General features: G+C 41.0%; 1 protein-coding gene across 7 annotated transcripts in view; it reads right to left on the minus strand.

The window, feature by feature from the left end:
* Window positions 1-2,255: 2,255 nt before the first annotated feature.
* The window catches only part of cadpsb (calcium dependent secretion activator b), a 74,351-nt gene continuing 55,369 nt past the window's right edge, over window positions 2,256-21,237 (minus strand). For 2 of the 7 annotated variants that reach the window (XM_089009477.1, XM_089009473.1), the window contains 14 exons: window positions 20,614-20,646; window positions 18,809-18,915; window positions 18,043-18,072; window positions 14,981-15,137; window positions 14,637-14,778; window positions 13,837-13,998; window positions 11,013-11,168; window positions 10,088-10,256; window positions 9,149-9,223; window positions 8,960-9,043; window positions 8,045-8,077; window positions 7,834-7,941; window positions 3,561-3,665; window positions 2,256-3,468 (listed from right to left, as the gene is read on the minus strand). In XM_089009477.1, coding sequence (XP_088865603.1) covers window positions 3,292-3,468; window positions 3,561-3,665; window positions 7,834-7,941; window positions 8,045-8,077; window positions 8,960-9,043; window positions 9,149-9,223; window positions 10,088-10,256; window positions 11,013-11,168; window positions 13,837-13,998; window positions 14,637-14,778; window positions 14,981-15,137; window positions 18,043-18,072; window positions 18,809-18,915; window positions 20,614-20,646 — 1,538 coding nt within the window. In that variant the 3' untranslated portion in view covers window positions 2,256-3,291. The remainder of the gene's footprint in view (window positions 3,469-3,560; window positions 3,666-7,833; window positions 7,942-8,044; window positions 8,078-8,959; window positions 9,044-9,148; window positions 9,224-10,087; window positions 10,257-11,012; window positions 11,169-13,836; window positions 13,999-14,636; window positions 14,779-14,980; window positions 15,138-18,042; window positions 18,073-18,808; window positions 18,916-20,613; window positions 20,647-21,237) is intronic. The other 5 variants (XM_089009475.1, XM_089009471.1, XM_089009476.1 and 2 more) reach the window with 3 other exon arrangements.

A 21,237-nucleotide genomic window follows, 5' to 3' on the forward strand; every position in this document is an offset into this window, starting at 1 on the left:
ATATATGAAACATTAAAAGGTCCACGCTTTAGCTGCTTTCTGGCTTTTTATTTACCAAAAAAAGCACTTTAAAAAATCACTAACATTAAAGGACAACCGACGTCTCCGGACAAGTTGTGTCCATAATTTGTAAAATGGCTCCAAATGACTTCTACTGGGCGTATTTTACAAAAATTCCACCGCATATAGCTGTATTTTACGTTTTAAGACGCGCGCTGAATATTCCGGAAGTCTTGTTTTTGAGTTGCTGACGAGTCCGTACGTGATGTCACTGAAGGAACGCCCCTGACCGAAAAAAGGACACATTGTAGCAGTCCTTCCATCACGTCAATGCATTTTGCTGTACTTTGGTCTGAAAACATCGTGTAGGACCAAAAAGAGGCAGAAGAGGGCGACAAAGCTCCATGTAAGGAATTAATCACCCTGTGGAAACGGGCTGATTAATTCCTTACCTGGCTTTTTTTGCCAGGTAAGGTTTGCCAGGTTTGTTGCACCCAAAAAGGGTGCAACATTTCCCACCCCTGATGCCTCAAAATGACACGGAATAAATTATTTCATCGATTGCAAACATGTATGCTTTCTTCTTCAGAACTATTTGAATCATATTCATAACTGGATGAGTAACAAGAAAGCATATTCTCCGAATCTGAATCCATTGTTTTGATTCTCGAGCATGGCAAGATGTCTTGCCGTGACACCACGAACATGGGGGCGAGACCTTCTGAAACTGGCCACTTCCGGTTTCAAATACTTTATAGACACTAAGTCATTTTATTGGTGTTTTGCATTTGACTAAAAATATCATACTGCGTGTTTTAGGTATTTTAGATGCTATAAAACGTTTTGCTGGTGTCAGTTAGAAAACAAAAAAGTGACGTCGGTTGTCCTTTAAATCCCATGACTGTAAAGTGTCCTTGAGAGTTTTGAAAGGCGCTTGCGCTTAGAAATTAAATTTATTATTATTATTATTATTGGTAATGGTCTGAAAAACAGTGGAATCAAACATCCTCAGTTTTCAATTTGTATTTTCACTCCAGTAATGTGCTTTTCGTTCATAAATGCTCATTTTACAAATGTTTCTCTTTCACAATTTTTGAGGAGTAGAATCTCAGGTATAAACGATTCAAGGCTTTTGTTTCTGCTCAAACTTACCTGTTTACCGAAGTAGATGGTATTTTCACAATTGTTGTAAACTTCTGTCAATTTAATATCAATAAAACAAATTCCCATTTGGGCAGATGTGGTGAAGTTTCATCATCCATTTTCTGCCACAGTAGATGTTGCATTGTGGTATCATGAAAGCTCCCATCGATGGAGGTTGTGGGGCACGCCATATTAACTCATTTGCTGCCATTCACAAATTTATTTGCCAATAGAAAATATGTCATAGAGCAGTGGTCCCCAACATTTTTGCGCCACGGACCGGTTTAATGTCAGACAATATTTTCACGTTTGTTTTTTACTCATTTTGCTCGCTTACGGTGGGCTAATTTTAGTGGTATGTATCACGTGACCTTTACAAGCATTTTGACATGCGTCAAGAGTAAGTCATAGACAGATCTAATCTGGTACTTTTTCATTTTATGTAAATTATCAATTCTTTCTGCGCGGCCCGGTACCAAATGACCCACGGACCGGTACCGGTCCACGGCCCGGAGGTTCCCGAATTGGGTCTTTTTTTTTCTTGTTTGGGTGCCAATAAAGCGTCTCTGGTAATGTTTTTTTTTTCATTCCACAAGGGGGCGGCATTTCCATGCTGGCGCTTTGTTCCAGCTTCAGCTTCAGTTGTTACAGCCCTATATTAACCAACATGTATGTATCACATCATATTTAGGACAGCCGCCCCCATTTCAAGCTCAGATACCTTCAGACCCATATAATTTAGGAATTAACTCATTTTTTTCTGATGAAAGAAGAGAGTCTAAGGTTTCCTACCCTGAATTGAATTATGTTGTCCTAAAACTCAATATTCTGTGGGTCCTGGAATTTGAGCGACAATGACAAAAACCCTGCGTTAAGCTGTATAGGAGGGTGTGCACACTTGTGCAACATTATCACAATTATTTGTATTTCCACTTTTTCTAGATAGGTTAATGGTCACATACAGGGTAGAAAAATAAAAATGTAAATGATTTGTCTTTTTTTGTCAGGTTGTCTTTAGTAGTATTCATTTCCCCCAAATTGCATCAACCTATCATCTTTCTTTGAACCTCCTCATCTCACTATAATCCACTAATCGAATAAGAAGGCCTGAGTGACACATGTACAATAATTTTTATTAGGCGGCCACAGCTCTTGCATATTACAACTGTTGCCGTTCAGAAGGCAAAAAAAAGGAAAAAAGCAAGAATGAATCCACCAGCTAGATGACACAGAAAACCGGAGAACAAAAATAAGTGTTTGAAATTTGTTAGAACCCACAAGCATGCAAGCGATGGCTCAGAATGCAATGTACAGCATTTTATATTTATATATATATATTTATATCATATATACAGAACAACGGTGAGACCCAAGCCAGATATCTCATTCCACACAGTTAGTTACACAACACAGACCAACTTTTTTTGTCATTCATAAAAAAAAAAATGTTTTTTTTCCTCTGTAAAAATGGAAATCAATTAAAATAGAACCTGTTTTCAAGACATCTTGATCCACCCCCCCTTCCCCCTCTTGGAATGCGAAAATAAAAATAGAATCTCCCGAGTTATCAAAACGGAGGGAGAATGGAGAGTATTGCATCTCTTGAACGCCCTTCGTGCTGAAGCTGAAGGTCAAAGGTCAACAAACACGTGTCAACAAAAGACAGAGGGGGTATTTGTTTGTCACTCCCGAAACAGACAAAGAAAGGCTCTACACATACACACACGACAATGTAGCATGAATGAACGGAGAGTACGACAAAGGAGCGCCATATACATACGTAGTTTGCATCGGACGGACGGAGGGACGGGGACACGCACGCACACACGCACGCACTATTTATTCTCACTCAAACAAATGCTTCTCCATATTGCTTAGTAACACATGGAACTTAATTTTGAAATGAATGAATTGGTGCTATCTTTATTATGACACAGCTAAACTGCCATTTTTTTTCTCAACACATTTCTCGTATTTCCTCAGTATAAGTACGTTTTTTTTTCCCCATAATTATTCTTATTATTATTCATTTATAGTTCCTTCATATGCATTTCGAGCTGACAAAGAGGTCCTTGAGTGGCTATCTGAGTTTGATACATGCATCGGTTAACCAGGCTAAAGTCAAAAATGTGATTAGGGGCGGGGCCTCTAGTCGTCCTCTTCGTCCTCTTCGTCGCTGTCCTTCATGGAGATGCCCTGCATGCCTCCTTCCCTCACCGAAGCCGTGGCTTCCTCTAAAGTCAGCCTGTTGCGCACCGTGTCGTACATCTTGCTGTTCAGGGTCGAGTCCAGTACGCCCTGCAGGCGGAAGTCTCGATATTTTTTCTGCCAGGGGGACACAGAGAACCAAGGTTATTTCAGGACAAAGCCATTATTGAGTCTTTTCGAATGTGTCCCTGCTCCTTCTTCTACGTCACCTTGGTGATCCTGATGAGGATCTTGAGCTGGTAGACGTGCAGCTGCTGGTCCATACGTTCGGTGAGCCAAGTGCCCAGCAGGTTCATGGTGGCAGTGTACCATTGCTGAAAGACATAAACAGCAACACTCTCCAGCAAGGACACACACACATTGCACACCTTAACACGAGGTGGCGGGAAAAATAATGGTTTGCTGTCACGTGTGTGTCCGTATGCCCGTATGCCTTGACAGAGGGCCTCAGTAGGATTCCGACATGAAAAGGTTCAGCTTGTGAAAATAAAGAGAGACGATTACAAGTATGACGACGAAACTACACGACCAAAACTTCTCATATTCACTAACACCAACAATAAATAAATAAAGTTGCCTTATGTAAGTTGTTTTTAGATAGCTAGTTCGCTAGCTCACTATCTATCTATCTATCTATCTATCTATCTATCTATCTATCTATCTATCTATCTATCTATCTATCTATCTATCTATCTATCTATCTATCTATCTATCTATCTATCTATCTATCTATCTATCTATCTAACTTTTTACGGCTCAAAAACAAATTCACACATCATGAGTTTTATTTTGTGTACGAGCTTATTTGGCGTGAAGCACATCTCAAATGAGTCATGGCAGAAAATGCTGTGATGCAACTTTTTTCGACAAGTGGACAGACAGCCCCAAATTGGCACGTTTGTTCAATCATTGGGATTGCATCTATGAAGAAAGAAAATCAACTTGTTGGAAGAGAACATGCACACACGCACGCACCCCCCCCCCCCCCCACACACACACACACACACGCACACACACACACACACACACGCTTTACGAAAAGCAGAATTGTGGCGCCTCAAAACGTTTCCCTATTGGTGCAAAAAAACTTGCTTGCACCGAGCTGCTTAATTATGTGTGTTGGCCAATCACTCTGTTTATGGGCATGAGTCACCGCCGCGCTGTTTTCAATGCCCGTCATGACCAAACCCGAGAAGTGCACACTCATCGTCATAATAAGCAAATTGGCCCTTTAGATGAATTAAAATACATGCTTACTTGGCATTCCTGACTTTGGGAGATATTTAAGAATTAATTGTGCTAAGTGGTCCATTCATTTCTTAGACGCTGAAGATTGACATGTGCACACAAAAAAAAGTGCAAAAGAAGCAGCTGGGGTTTGAAACTGGCAATAAGGGCGGAATGAATGAATGTGTTCACTGCGCCACATAAAAACGCTGTGTCGGTTTTAATGGAAATGTGACCTCGGAGGACTTGGAGATAAAACAAATGTAAGCGGAGGTTTTACCGGCAAGAGAGGAAAAAAAGAAGGGGGCGGTTACCAGACGCGGTTGAAGGGGTGCTAATGTTGTGTAACTTCTCTTTGCTTTGTCCCACGCTAGGTTTGCATTCAAGGCTACAGCAATCACACGGAGTTAAATCAAGACCTGTGACAACTTTGAAAGCTTTCATTGGGTCAGAATGAAAAGGACTCCACGTATCCTCTGGTGAGCTTTTATCGGAATTTGCTAAGGTGAATGGATGGAGGGTTTTTTTTTTACTCAAGGAAGGGGATGGGGGGCGCAAGGGAGCGGATTCCGGTTTATGTTGATGCAGATGCCTTTCCACTTGACAGTCGAGTCGAGCGTGCAGAGCATGCAGACCTGGCACAGGTGTGTGCGTGCTGAGGAAGAAACTGGCCTACGGTAGCACGTGTGCAAAATGAGCCACAAGTCGGAGGAAGAGGGTCATGCTAGAAGATGTACACAGGAAGATTATTTGACTCCAAAAAAAACATGCCAACCAACATAATGTGAGAAAACAACTTAACATTCGAGATAAGTGCCACTTTTTTTCTCCACTAGCCAGAGGCTGTATTGATGTGACCACTACTAATTTTTACAGCAGTTCCGCCCCCACATGTTCAATCTTGGAAAATCTACCCGGCAACAATTGATGTCAGTTGTCGTATAATATTGAATGTAATCAGAAAATCAGATTTGATTTATTGTAATGTGCAGCCATTCATTTTCTATAGCACTTGGTGAAATGATGACAGCGAGTCGCGTGGAGAAGATAGTAGTAGTAGAGGCAAAATTGGGGATGAGGATCTTTTCATTGTAAGAAGCTCAATTTTAACTTGGCGCAGAAAATTTCTCTCATGTTAACACTTTAAAGAAAAAGAAAAAAAGACAAATTCAACTCATTCACTGCAGGACGTGCAAAAATGTGTCCAACTCCGTGCCAGGGTTTTTGTCATTTTCACTCAAATTGCAGGACCCACAGAATATTCAGTTTGAGGACTGCACAAACATTCAATGCAGTGTAATAAAATTTAGATTCTCGTCTTTCATCAAGAAAAAATAGTTAATTCCTAAATTATATGGGTCTCTAGTTATATGAGCTTGAAATGAGGGCAGCTGTCCAAAATACAATGCAATACTGTACACATTGGTTTATATGGCACTTTAACAACAGCTGAAGCTGGAACAAAGCGCTGACATGGAAAAAAAAGGCAAATGATGCCCCTTGTGGAAGGGAAGAACATTGCCAGAGGTCTGGCCAGCGCTTTTTTGTCACCCAAGCAAGAAAAAAAACACAACCCGAACAAATTCGGGAATGGCGCTCTGCATCATATTTTCAATTCCCGTAATAAATTCGTGAATGGCAGTGAATTAGTAAATTCCACTAAGAAGGGCAATTCTACCCCCTTCAAAGTCAAAGTCAAGTCAAGGTAAAAAACATTGCCAGAGGTCTGAGGCTTGATCGGCACCCAAGCAAGAAAAAAAACAAAACCTGAACTAATTCGGTAATGGCACTCTACGTCATATTTTTAATTCCCGAATAAATGTGTGAATGGCAGTGAATGAGTTAAGTGTGAAAGTTTCAGCCTTTTTCACTACAACTACCACTGCAGTGGGACTTTTAAAGTATGACTTTGGTTACAATTCTGATAAAATGATTACAGCGCCCCCCGTTGCTCTGGCATGCACTTAGCAGCCTTTGAAAGTTTCAATTCCCTTATTTTTTTATTTTTTCAAACGGCACCGTTTCGGATGCCGCAGTGGATCGAAATAGCTTCTTTATTGACATAAAGCTCTCTCATCAAAATTTGGAACTGCTGTAAAAATAGATTCGATTTACATCTCGTCAATAAAGCCACTGCATTTTTTTTACACTGGAGGAGGAAGAAGCAGGAATGGTGTTAATAAGAAGAGACCAAAAGGGTTGAAATCAGAGAGATCCAGTAGAGCCAGTGCAACATAGAAGGATGGCGTTGACATACATGCAAAAATGCATTACGATGAGAAGCAAAAAGAAAAGTAACCCAAAATAAAGCAAACATGTCATTTTAAGAACACGGCTACAACTTGAGAGGAACTAGAACATGATTCATCTGGGGGAAGTGGGGGGGGCACATAGGACACCGGAAGGAAGTGAGGACGCAGACAAGGGAGGAGCCTTCACACACACACTAAAGCAAAGCCACTCCAAAAAAAAAAAAACATACACAACTCAAAAACAAACAAAAATAGTTTCATCTGGCTCCCATACAAAACACCCGCGTGTCAACCCAACTCACTTCCTCACAAAGGCCGACACGCCGCGGCAGAGACGTACGTCTTGACAATTCGCAATGACGTGGAAGCAAACACGCACACGTACGCTCGCACATACACACACGCGCAACACGGAAATATGTGTCGTTGAAAACCACACATGAAGGACACATTGCTGTCAATGTATCCAGTCGGGATAAGGATTATGTCGGGCTAAGACAGTGCTCTCGTCACCCTCCAACACATGAAAACCTGCCCGGGAGCCCACCGCCATTATAATTTTGCATTTTCCGCTAAAGGCTCCTCATGTGTCTTTCCTGAGGAGTGCTTGATGTTCACTAAGCATGCACTGTATGTTATTTTGAGAGAGCACTGCTTCATATAATCCTTTACTTGGGGGGGTGGGCGGAGATGCTTTTACGGACTCTTTGTAAATAGAAGCTTGTTTTTTTTTTGCTTTTTTTTTTAATAGACAAAGGCCCAAAAGCACTGTGGCAATGCAGACCGGAATGCAGAGGGCAGCAGCTGAGCTTGAAAAGAGAAAGAGAGAAGAGGACAGAAAGGACAGGAAGAAACACTTTTCCTGCTCGCAAAGAAATTAAAAACAAAAGCCCCGTTCCCCTTTAAAATAATAAATGGGACTTATCCCCATCTGCCCTGTTGTTTTGCCACATTCTGTAGGGCCCCCTCTCTGCTTGAGCGGAGGAGACGGCATCTTACTTACATCAAATAACCTTTCTATATACACCTCCTCATTGACCTTATCACGCAGCATGTCCTGAGAGTGACGGACAAAGGTCACGTAGCCGTCGGCCACGTCCATGCCGGGTTTCTGCAACATAAACATACGGCCGGCTGATTTACTGCGGAGAAGCGAGAGGGCTAAAAAAAAAGGCAACGCGTGGGCGTCTCGTGAAGGGGAAAGTGTAACTTACAGGTACGTCCACGTACTTAGAGGCAGCTTTCACCTGGGAAAAAAATGGAACCAAAGAAACAAAAGGTGCCATTTTTAGAACAGTCGGATGCAAAGAACGCATGAAGGATCCGTCCCGTAAAAGTAAAACATGAATATCAACTTTTATGGAGATTAGTACTGGAAAAAGAAAAAGAAAAATCACTTTAAGAGTTAAATAGTCCTATGATGCTGACACAGATTTATTTATGTTAACATTATTACTGTTTTTTTTAATAGGGACAATTTTAGGGGTAACATAAACATATAAGAGATCATTCAGTACATTGGAATAATTCCACTGTATAGCATAAAGTAACAAAACATTTAATGTCCAATTTCAAATCTTTTTCTAGCTATTAATGAATACGTATTTTCCAGTGTATAATGCACACCCAAAAGCCTTGCTTTTCTTTAAAAGATGACCCTGCGCCTTATATGCAGGTGCACCTTATATGTGAAGTACGTAATATTATGAAATATTTAGATACGATACTGAGCGATCTCATGTTTTGAAAGAACGTTGGGTATGTACTATTTTAATGATTTTTGACTTATTGTTTTTATTGGAAACCATAACTTTCATTAATACACCGTAACCCGGAATGGGATAACGAAAACCGTACTCGGAGTAGGTGGCAGGTATGCAGTAGCACCTTATAATGTGGCGGGCATTGTTTGTATTTGGAAAACGTGTATTTATTTATACTGTATATTATATTTGGAAAACTGTTTTCATTTATTGAAGGTGGGCCTTATACTCCAGTGCGCCTTATATGTGGAAAAAGTTTGAAAATACACCATTGGCATTCATTGAGGGTGCGCCTTATACTCCGGTGCACCTTATATACCAGAAAATACAGCCTTTTAAGCATACCAAAAGGAAGGTTACTCTCACCGTGAACGAGAGGAAGGAGGAGAACAGCGTGCCTTCATCGTATCTGGATATCTTTGCCAAAACTCCCTCCAAAATGGCGACAAACTAAGCAAAATACCACAAATCAATGATTTGATCAACCCAATGTACGTGTGATCAACCCAATGACATGCGTATGTATGTCGTTGATGCAACATGAGATCCTCGTACCTTTGCAACCAAGAGCTGAATCATGTCCCGTACACTTTCCTCAATCAGTTCATCGATTTGAGAGTGGAACTGTTTCTGCAAAGAGAAACCATCAATCAAGTTATCGGTTTGTCTTGTGGAACATTGTGATCAACGTGGGGTACACACATCAATTATTCAGTAAGTTCTCCTTCCTGATGCAAGTGACTATGTTGGTTGTTCAGTGTATTAAGAGCGAGTTTTCCTTTCCACACTACTCAGAAAATATTGGGTCCAACAATCTTAAATATTAAACCTGTTCCAAAGTTAAAATCTCAATTCCTCATATGTGCTTAGCACCAATATCACGGTCGGAGAATCTGACATTTCGTTTTATCGCAAATAAAACGTCAACTCATTGTGTTGAGTTTATATAACATGTTTGACAACTCACAAACTTCAATAAAAATGACAACATGTGTTTGTAAAAAACGATTTTTGAAGCAAATCACATCTTCACATCTACTTTTGACATTTGGATGAAGAGGACTAAAAGCTAGCTAGCTATTTGCTATCTATTTGCTATTCATTAGCTAGCTAACTATATAGTTGGCTCGCTAGCTATCTCGCTGTCTTTCTGGCTGACTGGCGAGCTATCTATATGTATATCTATTAGCTATATAGCTGGCTAGCTTTCTAGCTAGCTGGCTATTTGCTTTCTATTAGCTAGATAGCTGGCATTCTATCTATTTGAGTAACTTCCACGGTGAGTTTCTGGACGTTTGAAGGTCTTGCGGCACCATGCTGCCACCGCCAGTTCAGTCTTGGTACTACAACAAATATTTGATTTGATCATTACATGTAGTGTGACACGCTGTGTTGATCATCTTGATTCTGACACATTTTATAAAGAGCAGCAAGAGAATACTTGCTAAATATTAGGACATATGTACCCCGTTTAAATTAAAAACACTGATTTACTTTGTTTTTTTCTTTGTTCGCCTCCTGCCCCATTTCCATGGCACACAGTTTGGCCGACTGGTCTTTCGCGTCCACCATCACATTGAACATGGTGCATAATGTCGGAGAAATGCGGAAATCTGTCGACTTGCTGCTCTTTGCCACTTTGGACTCAAACGCCATCCTGGTGCTGTTTGGAAGACAAAGAGGAAATTGATCAAACTGCGTGATATCAATGGCATTTATTATCATTCATATTTTTACCGCTTCATTTGCAACCATTAAAGCAAAAATTCACAAATGTGGTTTTAAAAAAATCAGTCAACACAAATTCAATTCATTCACTGCCATTCCAGAATTTAATCAGGAATTTAAAATATGACGATGAGCGGCATTCACATTTTTTTTCATGCTTAGGTGCCGATAAAGCGCAGGCTATGGCCTCTAGCAATGTTTTTTTCTTTTCCACAAGGGGGCAGCATCTCTTTTTTTCCATCTTAGCGCTTTGTTCCAGCTTCAACTGTTGTTAAAGCGCTACATAAACCAATATGGATGTATTGCATTGTATTTTGGACAGCCGCCCTCATTTCAAGGCCATATAACTCAAGACTCATATAATTTAACTCTTTTTTTCCTCATGAAAGAAGAGAGCCTAGGGTGTCTTACGCTGCATGGAATATTTATGTAGTCCTAAAAGTCAATATTCTGTAGGTCCTGCAATTTCAGTGACGATGACAAAAACCCTGGCACTGGAGTGGACACATTTTTGCACGTCTGGCAGTGGATGTGTTAAAAAGCAATAGTTAAAATAAAATAACAAGTCACGCTCACAACAAATCTAATTTAAACATGGGGTAGCCAAGGCAAGTTTCCAAACATGTCTGGCTCTATACCACCGACTGTATCCATCATCTACTTTCAACACAGTCCGAGCAAGGCCACATACCGCTTGACGCAGTTCTCGATCATGTTGCTCGACATGAGCTTGATGCGACTCTCCAGATGTTTGGCAAACTCCTCCTCGGGCCAGTGCAGGTCCCGGATGAAGGTCTGAAGGGCGTCCAGCTTCCAGAACAGGTCCTCGGATGTGCCGGAGCCGTTGCTGTCATTGAAGAAAACGCATACAGGTCAAAGATAATGCCAGAGGCTGATGAGGGAGGTGAAAGGTCAGGGAAAGAGGGAGGTGTTAAGGGGGTGTTGCTCCTCGCCACCTGAGAAGTCATTTGACTGTTTTGGACATACAGTGTCTCATCCGTCATAGGTGGTGTAGACAGTCTAGCATACGGGTGGAGAGGAGCGAGAACTATACAGTAATCAATCAATAATCCTCCTTTCCGGTATGATTATTGATCAGGGGTGTGAGGTGGCCACATGCAGGTTCAAATTACTGCAGCTGTAGCATTGAGTCACAAAGGGAATGGTGGCATGAGAGAGGACATCTGAGATGCCAATTTGTGGTCTGATTCTTCCAAATGGTTACGTCCCCTCTCAGCATCGATGTCCCCAAGGTGCCGGGGGCCTCCAGAAGAACAACCAGACACACCATGCAGACCTTCTTGAGCCAGCCCCGGTGGAGTCTGTTGGGCAAGTGTTGCCGGGATGGACGGTGAAAAATATTACTATAAACTTTTTTAGACCCGCCCACTCCATTGCCTCACCCAATCAGACTCCCGGCGAGGCGGTCAAGGTCATAATACCACAAAAACTAACGTGTGTGTGTGTGTGTGTGTCTGGTTTTGTAAATAATTTCTAATGCTTTGGTATCGTTTTTTGCATCCTGAATCACGACAGTAGCCGCAGCCTCAGGGAAACATTCAGCGTGTATATACTGCATGCAGAAATGTACAGTATATACGTGACTTCTCTCGGGTGAGGGTGGGTAGGGGGGGTTGAATCCTACAACTGTGTCATCACATCGCAAACTCAACGGCATGCATGATGAGACAGATGACCTCCACTATTGTCAGAGAATCCTTGGCATGAACATGAACTGTTTTGACATGAGTCAGACAATAAGTAATCAGGTTATATGACATTAAAGGCCAACCGACGTCTCCGGACAAGTTGTGTCCATAATTTGTAAAATGGCTTCAAATGACTTCTACTGAGTGTATTTTACAAAGATCCTACCGCATATAGCTATATTTCATGTTTTAAGACTTGTGCTGAATATTCCGGAAGTCTTGTTTTTGAGTTGGTGACGAGTCCGTACGTGATGTCACTGAAGGAACGCCCCTGACCGAAAAAAAGGACACATTGTAGCAGTCCTTCCATCACGTCAATGCTTGTTTGTCCGAATCTAAAGCCATTGTTTTGATTCTCCAGCAATGCAAGACGTCTTGGCGTGACGTCACGAACTGGGGGCGGAACTTTCTGAAAATGCCCAATTCGCAACTCAATTTTTTTGCAGATTTTGGACACTTTGAGTCATTTTTATTGGTGTTTTGCATTTGATTAAAAATATCATACTGCGTGTTTTGGGTATTTTAGATGCTATGAAACGTTTTTGTGATGTCAGTTAGGAAACAAAAAAGTGACGTCGGTTGTCCTTTAAGACTGTGTGCAAAGAATGAAAAACATTAACTCATTCACTGCCATTCCCAAATTTATTGTCCTTTAAAGGAGAAATATCTTAATAATTTGACAGGAACTTCAAAAACTGTAAAAATGAGAGTAGCATCAATTCTGGAGTCATGGTGAGCCTAAATGTTGGACCAGCCGGGACACCACTAAAGTGATGGCAGCACTCCTTATGTTTGCAAACGCTCCTGATTGGCAGTTTTGCCATTGTTATCTTGAGACTTAGTTACTTTACTGAAAACTGTATTTTTTGGTGTATAAGGCTCGGATATACAAAATGGTGTTTCATTTCAATAATCTCTTTGCCAGGTGGATTTTTTTTCTGTCTTATACCATCATTTTCCGGTTTTGGCACAATGATTAGTAATGGATAATTTGTCATTTGTTGTTTTTGTATATAGTGATTTCTGAAAATTGGAAGGCCAAAATATTCAATGAAAACTCTTAAGAAACAAACTTTTTAAAGAACAAAGATTGGTCATCTCTGAAAATTATTTTTATGATTGTAATAATAAAAATAATACATTTCATTTACAAGCGCCTTTCACAGGGTATGTTTTTTTGTGGGTGAGCAGCAACAGCCACTCACGCCAACTTTCACTCAAGCTGGAAAAACTCAAATAGATAGAAAGCTCGCTATCTAGCTATTTAGATAGCTAATAGCTAGCCAGTTAGATAGCAAGCTAGCTAGATGGCTAATAGATCGCAAATAGATAGCAAATATAACTATTTTCTAGCTTGTTAGGCAGTGAGATAGCCAGCAAGATAGCTAGCTAGATTGCGAGCTAGATAGCCATACTGATAGTCATCCTTTACTTTCGATTCTAAGTTAATTAATTTCATGCAGCATATTCCCTTCTTATCATATTAATAATACATAAAATGATACCAATCTGGTACGACTTCCAAAGCATGATGCCTGGTTTAAAACAAAAAAATGGTTTTGTTTTTTTGACAGTGTTATTGAAGCTACAATGGTACAACTGTGTCAACAACACACAGTGCAACAAACCAGATTAGCGTACGCCACCATGTCGAGCCCTGGTGCATAAAAATTGATTACAAGTAGGTCTTTAGTGCTGCTTAAAAAATATTTTTTTTCTCCATACATTCTTCAATGTGTGCATCTTCATACCAAGGCATTCTCCGTTTTGCTAAGGAAAGCTGAAATAAACTAGTTGAATACACACTCAGAGTCATATATAGCAGCCATCCACGACGGGGTTGAAAAGCTAGGCATTTGTGGAAGGTTAACTGATAGTCCCGCTACTGGAACTGGCAGATTTGGTACTTTGGGAATTTGGAGGTTGACATTTGGTAGATTCACATTGGGCAGATTACTTGTTAAACTCCTGCAGAGGAGACAGACAAAAAGAAACAACAAGAACAAAAAGAACATAACAATGGCGTGGGTGTAGCAGAAAGCTGTGTGACATTCATCACTCAACGTAAAGATTTGAAAACAACACAGATGAGTAGACTTACAGCTGGACTCACATATTAGAGGAAAAAAAAACACAAAAGAAAAAGCTAATACATGTCTTACCATCGCAAACAAACAAAAAAAACACATTTTGCTTTACTTTAAGGCTTTTATAAAATCTGTCAGAGATATGACTAATCTCTATCAAAATCCAAACACAGAATTGAAACTGTGAAAGCCACAACAAATGATAAACAACAGCGACATACTGGAGGCCTTATTTGTTTTTTTTTTGGGGGGGGGGGCAATATGTCAAAAAGCACAAATTATGAAGGTTAGTGTACATAAAACAAAACAAAGCAAAAAGAAATATTAGACATCAGCTTGGCACCAACATGCTGCAGAGAAATGGCTCAGACACATACATTAGTCACAGGTGTCAAACTATTCTCACAGTTAATAACCTTTTCCTTTTTTTTTGCGTGGGCATATTAGCCCACGCATGGCTTGTTCCGAAAAAAAGTGATGTAATCCGAGAGATGAGCAACGAAGACAGAGGCTCCTTACTTTACAGGTTCCCAGGACTCCCGCTCAAAGCCCTTGTGAATTGACTGTGCGATGGAGGACTCCATCAGATCCACATATCTAACCACCAGAGGAGCGTACAGATCCTGAAGGTGCTTGTGGAATTTTCCGTTGCACAGATGATCTACAGACAAGAGGATGAGCGGAAGAAGACATTCAGAAGTAAAATCGATGAGACATTTTCAAAAGAAGTCGCTCTCTCTCTCTCTCTCTCTCTCTCTCTCTCTCTCTCTCTCTCTCTCTCTCTCTCTCTCTCTCTCTCTCTCTCTCTCTCTCTCTCTCTCTCTCTCTCTCTCTCTATGTCTCTCGATGTCTCTCTCTCTTACAGTCTGTTCGGAGGAAATCGTTGAGAAGTTGGAAAAGCGGGAAACTGTCCCAGCTCTCGGGCGACTGGATCTCCAAAGCGGCGTCCATGTCGATGGCGTAGAGTGCTAAGAAGTTTTCGGCGTGCTCCACCATGAGGTCGGTCCACCACGCAAACGCCTGCAGAAAGAGCAAGAGAAAACGAAAAGCAGGTGAAATGGGACATGAGGTGGGCGGGAGAAAGAGAGAGGCAATGAGGGACAATCGCTTGCGAAGAAGGAAACTTCTCAGATTCTGGTCTATTAACATGTTCATTGATGTTCTTTAATTTTCTTCAACGTTTGACGCATTTACGAGTTCAAAAATGTAACCAAAGAAGTTTTAAAACAACCAGAGCGTGGCGACACAAAGGGATATTTTGCATGAGGTATTCTGTGAACCTGTGCCAAATCACTTTGTTCATCACAAATTCAACTACAGGGTGACACAAAAAGATGCGGACCCATGAACATTTCAATTGTGGCTTTGATTAAAAAAGCTCTTTATTTCAAATTACAACCACACATTATTCATTTCATGGAAGACCATTCACCAGAGTTTCACCTATTTCTGTTAATTTTTAGTCAATGTATGGCTTCCCCAAGATGTGTTCCAAATGTCCACCATTTCATTGCAAGCAAACCTGTACTCGTCTGACAAAGTTGTCAATCACTTTTACAGAGTCCTCTTTCGGGAGGGTGACCCAAAAGGATGCGTCCTACGGAGTCCCTCCACTACAACAATGTTTTCTCCCGCTGAAACTCTGGTGAATGGTCTTCCATAAACTGAATAGTGTGTGGTTGTAATTTGAAATAAAATCCACTCCAGGGTTTTTGTCATTTTCACTGAAGTTGCAGGATCCACAGAATGTTGAGTTTTAGCACTGCATAAACATTCACTGCAGCGTAGGAAACCTCATCGGGGGAGAAAAAACATTTATTACAAAAGAGGGCGACAAAGCTCCATGGAAAGCTCCGTGGAAACGTGCTGATTAATTCCTTACACTTTTTGTCAGTGAATGTCAAATAGATGCTCGGTGCCACACATAAGGATTCACCATCGCGTTATTTATGTGTTTCCTTCTAATTTCGCCATCAACACGGATCAACACCAAGTTTTCAGACCAAACAAAATATTGCAAAATGCATTGAGGTGATGCAAGGTATGTCCTTTCTCGCTGAGGGGCGTTCCTACATTGACGTAGGGTGAGGACTCGTCACCAACTCAAAAACAAGACTTCCGGAATATTCAGCGAGAGTCTTAAAACGTAAAATATAGCTATATGTGGTGGAAGCTTTGTAAAATACGCTCAGTAGAAGTCATTTGAAGCCATTTTACAAATTATGGACACAACTTGTCCAGAGACGTCGGTTGTCCTTTAAGCGTCCATATAATGGCGCCAAAGTATTAACGTTCATAATTTTTGTCAAAGGAGTTTATTGAAGTGATACATTGGGATCGAGTGACCCAGAAACATCTTTAATAGGAGCAAACTTTAGCCAGGGTTGTTAGTGGAAATTTCAGATAGTTTTGTATGAAGCACTTCCTGTGATAACGGCAAACCTTCTGACAAAATACATAACAATTGTAGTCTGGATTAGCACCACAATATGCCACTAATGCAATAAATTTCCATTAGATACTTCTTTGGCCTGAGCACAAAAACAGCAAATAGGTGAGTTTTTCTACAAATAACCTAAAATTATAATATATACAGTACAGTATGTAGAAAAACGGGCGAAATTGCAAACACTGACACGCCAACTTGTGAGGTAAGACATATTGTCGTGATTGTAATTTGCAGTCATGTTAAAGTGCACCGCAGCATTGCGTTATCCTATGAGCGGATTCATGGTTAATTAGTCTTTATAGGACAAAACACAAGCAACACCTCTCAGTAGCAGAGAGTTAGCGAGATGCCCCATGCTCGTCAAACAACATGCTCAGTCCCGGTATGTGTGCTGCGTTTTGAAGGCCTTCCGAATCCCTCCAAATTTTTCTGGCCTATTTCACGCTTTTACTCATGCTGATGTGCCGCTTCCCTGCCTGCTTTTCTGCCAAGCTAAAAAAAAATGAGATACACCTCCAAAAATCCAAAGTGAATGCCACTCATGACCTCGCATCCTTCGCTTGCATCGCATTTGCGATAAGCAAAGGCGGACCAGATCCATTCAGGCTTCTAAGAGCCCTTGAAATCTTTACAAAATACACTGCAATACTTCGAGACATCCCAATGTGGCCCAGCCACTGTAATTGGCAGTTCTACAATACTTACCTGTCCACTTACCTAACGCTGAAGGCTAAAAAAGGGGACTAGTGAGAGAAATGAAGCTTTTCTCCAAGGAGATACAAGAAAAGGGGACTCAAGTTTCCAAAAATGGTCGTAAGGTAGAGCCCCAGCCAACCTTTGCTATCATTGTTCAAGAGTGAATTGTGGCCCTTAAATTCTCTGGCAATGCTCACTTCTCTAAAGGTGCTTCGTCAATGCAATCAGTCCTGAGGGGACATGCACATGACGCATTCATTGTTATTACACACCTCTTTTCCCTGCATGACAGGCATCAATCACAAGGGAGAACATAGGAAAATGAAAAAAAAATCTTTTTTTTTTTTAGAGGGAGCTTTTGGTGTGTGAGTGTGGTCAACTTAGACAGCAGAAGGAGGTGATGGATAAGGAGGAGCTTAGTTGGGATGCTTGGACAAGAGCGGACATTAATCGTCAAATGGATAAGGAACACATCTATGGTGGATCAAAGTCAGGGGGTTCACATGGAGCATACTCGTTCATACCGGTTCAGCATGCTGTTGGGAGAGCAAGGAAAGCTCTTTATGGCCCGATGAACATGCGTTATGATCACAGTCATGTGGTGCAAGCTCCTCGTATTGGCTTTGTTACCGAGCCCACCTGTCACCGTAGCCTCAGCTACAAAGAAGCTGCTTCTTGCCATGGTGGCACGCATGCCATACAAAAGGGGCGGTGGGTTGGGTTTGTGCGTGATAGGGAAGGTGGGGGGGGGGGGGGGTAAAAAAAATCGAAATACTGTACCGATTGATCTGCAGAGCTCGTGACGGCCGCCTGTCAAGCATATTCAGAGAGATACAATAAATCTGCTAGATCCGCATACTGGGAAAGGATCACACTTCGGCGGTGACGCAACCTTGCAGAAGCGTCGCCAAATGCTAATAACGTCGTTCTGAACGCCCGGAAATGCGACTTTTAATTGTCATTATTGTGCTTTCAGGTGGGATGTCCAAATGTATTTTTTCCCCACAATCAATGCCACATACAGAAGAGTGGAAAGAAGGTTAGCAACACATTGACGCCCACTCTGACAGCTCTGGGTAGCTCCTTCAGCCAGAGACTGTTACACCCGCGCTGCAAGAAGGAGATACCGCCGCTCGTTCCTACCGACTGCTGTCAGGCTTCTTAATAATCACATTATTAAATGATTAAAAAAATACATGGACTCTTGTACTGTAAATAGCACATCAACCTTATGTTGATGCAATACAGCTACATATATCAATGTGCTTTTCTTTTATACCTGCACTATTGTACATTTTTTATGAAACAGTCTTGCACAGTTAGAGTATACACCTCAGTCTTGTGACATTTTTTATTATGCTTAGAATATCTTGTTTTTATCTTTTCACCCCCCAACCCCTCTCAAATTGTTGCTGTGGACTGCAAATGTCCCCATTGTGGGACGATAAAAGGCAGTTTTATTTATAGGAGATTCGTTCTACATCTAAGACCCTCAGTCGAGAAGATAAGCATGGGGAGATTAGAGCACGTGCATCTGATCACCCACCTCGGCATGGTGCTCCTGGTTCTGTTGAAGGACCTCAATGACTAACTCCGCCAGGCGAATGGTCTCCTCCAGCTTTTTTGCAGGGGTGACTAAGCGGCCTGCATTCTCTGAGGAAAATAAACGAACATATTAGGGCGACCAAAGGGTGGTTAGTGAAGTATGGAACAGAAAAAGTTAAAAGGAGTTGCAGGGATTGTTCTGTGACTATGATTTCCTTAAGACTTTTTCAGGACAGTAAAGTAAGCACTTGCACTGTGATAGTTATCACAAATAGCAGGCAGTTCTCACGTTCAGTGCATGTAAAGGGCTGCAGGACAGAAAGGAAAATGTGATGTTGACAGGCTGTCAGGCAGATGCGAAGCCGACACATAGATGGAAGTGCAATTTTACACAAAAAAAGAAAACGCACAAAGAACGGGTGTATTGATGAAGCGTCTATATTTGGAGCTGATTTAGACATGAATTTTTAATAAAATAAATAAAATAAAATGGTATTACGTGACCGAGACTCCATAAACAATTCTGGAAATCGATATCGAGAAGAAAAGAGAATGGAATTGAAGTAGATTTACGTGGGACATGTGAGTCGATCTCTTTTCGTCAATGGATGCTACAACTTTGTGTTTGCTTTCAACATTTAGCTTGTAGCAGATGTACACATTTCACTATGACATCCCTGATCTACTGGTGAAAAGGATGCTTTGATCCTCTCCTCTTTCATCTAGAACTGCTTCATACAACAAAGAGGGTGCTTATGATTGAATCACTGTCTGGGTCTTTGTGTTGCCATATTATTTGTTATTTAAGTTTTTAGTTCTTTTGACTTCAAGATGGCACCGCAAGAATGGCTGCCTTGACAACAACACTGTATTTTGTTTTTCTACTTCTTTCTTTCCTTTCATCTTCCTACCGACTGCTGTCAGGCTTCACAATTCCCAATGATCACATGTGAAAAAAAAAAAAAAAAAAAAAAAAAAAAACTGGACACTTGTAAATATGGGTTGTTGCAATATATCTAAATGCATCTCTTGATTCTGCACTATGTACAGTCTTGTTTATAGAACGGTTTTTGCACATCTACATTTGCACAGTATACAGTTGACATTTTTATTTTGTTATGCTTAGAATATCTTGTTTTCTATCCTTTCACTCCCACCCCAACCCCATCCCTCTTCAATTGCTGCTGTGGACTGCAAATTTCCCCATTGCGGGACGAATAAAGGTAATCTGATTCTGATTCTGATCTTCCTTTCATAGCCTTGCAGCTGTGAAATGTACATTTCTCCACTGTGAGACTAACAAAGGCTAATCCAATCCAAATATCAATATTTATTTTATCTTCTACATGGACGCATTTTCTCACCCTCAAACTCCCCACAAGCATTTTCTTTTTACATGTTACGAACAGTTCCAAAGCAGATGCTTATTAATTACTGAACAAGTGGATAGCATGACAACAGTGAAATGATGCACATCCTTTTGAATGGTCACACGTTAACTCCAATGAAAACACATACACGTGCACGCACATACACAAAACACACAACTACTACTATAGTATTTGTCAATGGCCCTATCTGAACATCTGGTTGCGGGAAAATGAATTGTTATTTAGAGTACAATGATCAAGTTGGCATGTATATCCGAGATCAAGTCCAAACACGTCGGATGGTTTTCATTACATTGCAACAGCTTATCGTGTTAGCAAGTGGGAGGTTATGATTATTAGTGCGTGTGTGTGTGTGTGTGTGCGTGTATGTATACGTGTGTCTGAACCAAAAACTAAACATGTGTTCATGAGTCACCTGGATCCTTCTGATCCTTTTGACCTTTCTCAACTTGAGCACAAAAAAGGGGAAAGAGAAGATAAAAAGACGTTTAGCATTGGAGCCTTTTTGAAGTCTTTTTCACACTAACAGAGGGACGTTTAAGGATTTTCTTGCTCCTGTCTGAAAATAGGGTGTTCGGCTCCAGCAACAGAGGATCTAGGCAACAGACATACGTCACAAACACATAATCAAAACAGAGACGCTGTAACGTAACGTGACCTGCGAATGACAAAAGCGGTAAGATGTTTATTAACGAAACAGACAAAAAGCCCGGGAAGACACACAGACGTCTGGCAGGATCGGACAGGACACACAGAGCAGCTGACGAAAAGTCAAATTAGGACAAACCAACGTCTAAAGCGCTTCCATAGAAAACATGTCCTCCCATAAGGACTATCACAGTTGTCACAAGGCTACCTGTGGGCACCGAACATCACTGACAAAAAATGATCAGACCACATGACTGGAGGAGATATGTCAGCAATGTAAAAATGCATTCAAGTCAAAGTAATGTGCAGTGAAACCAAAAGAAGCTCACAGACCAGACTTTGCATTCATATCCACCCGAGCACATAGTTCTAATAAAACAAAGCGGACGCC

This window comes from Hippocampus bargibanti, linkage group LG12, assembly GCF_051943395.1.
Source record: "Hippocampus bargibanti isolate YZ-2025 linkage group LG12, ASM5194339v1, whole genome shotgun sequence".
NCBI lineage: Eukaryota > Metazoa > Chordata > Actinopteri > Syngnathiformes > Syngnathidae > Hippocampus > Hippocampus bargibanti.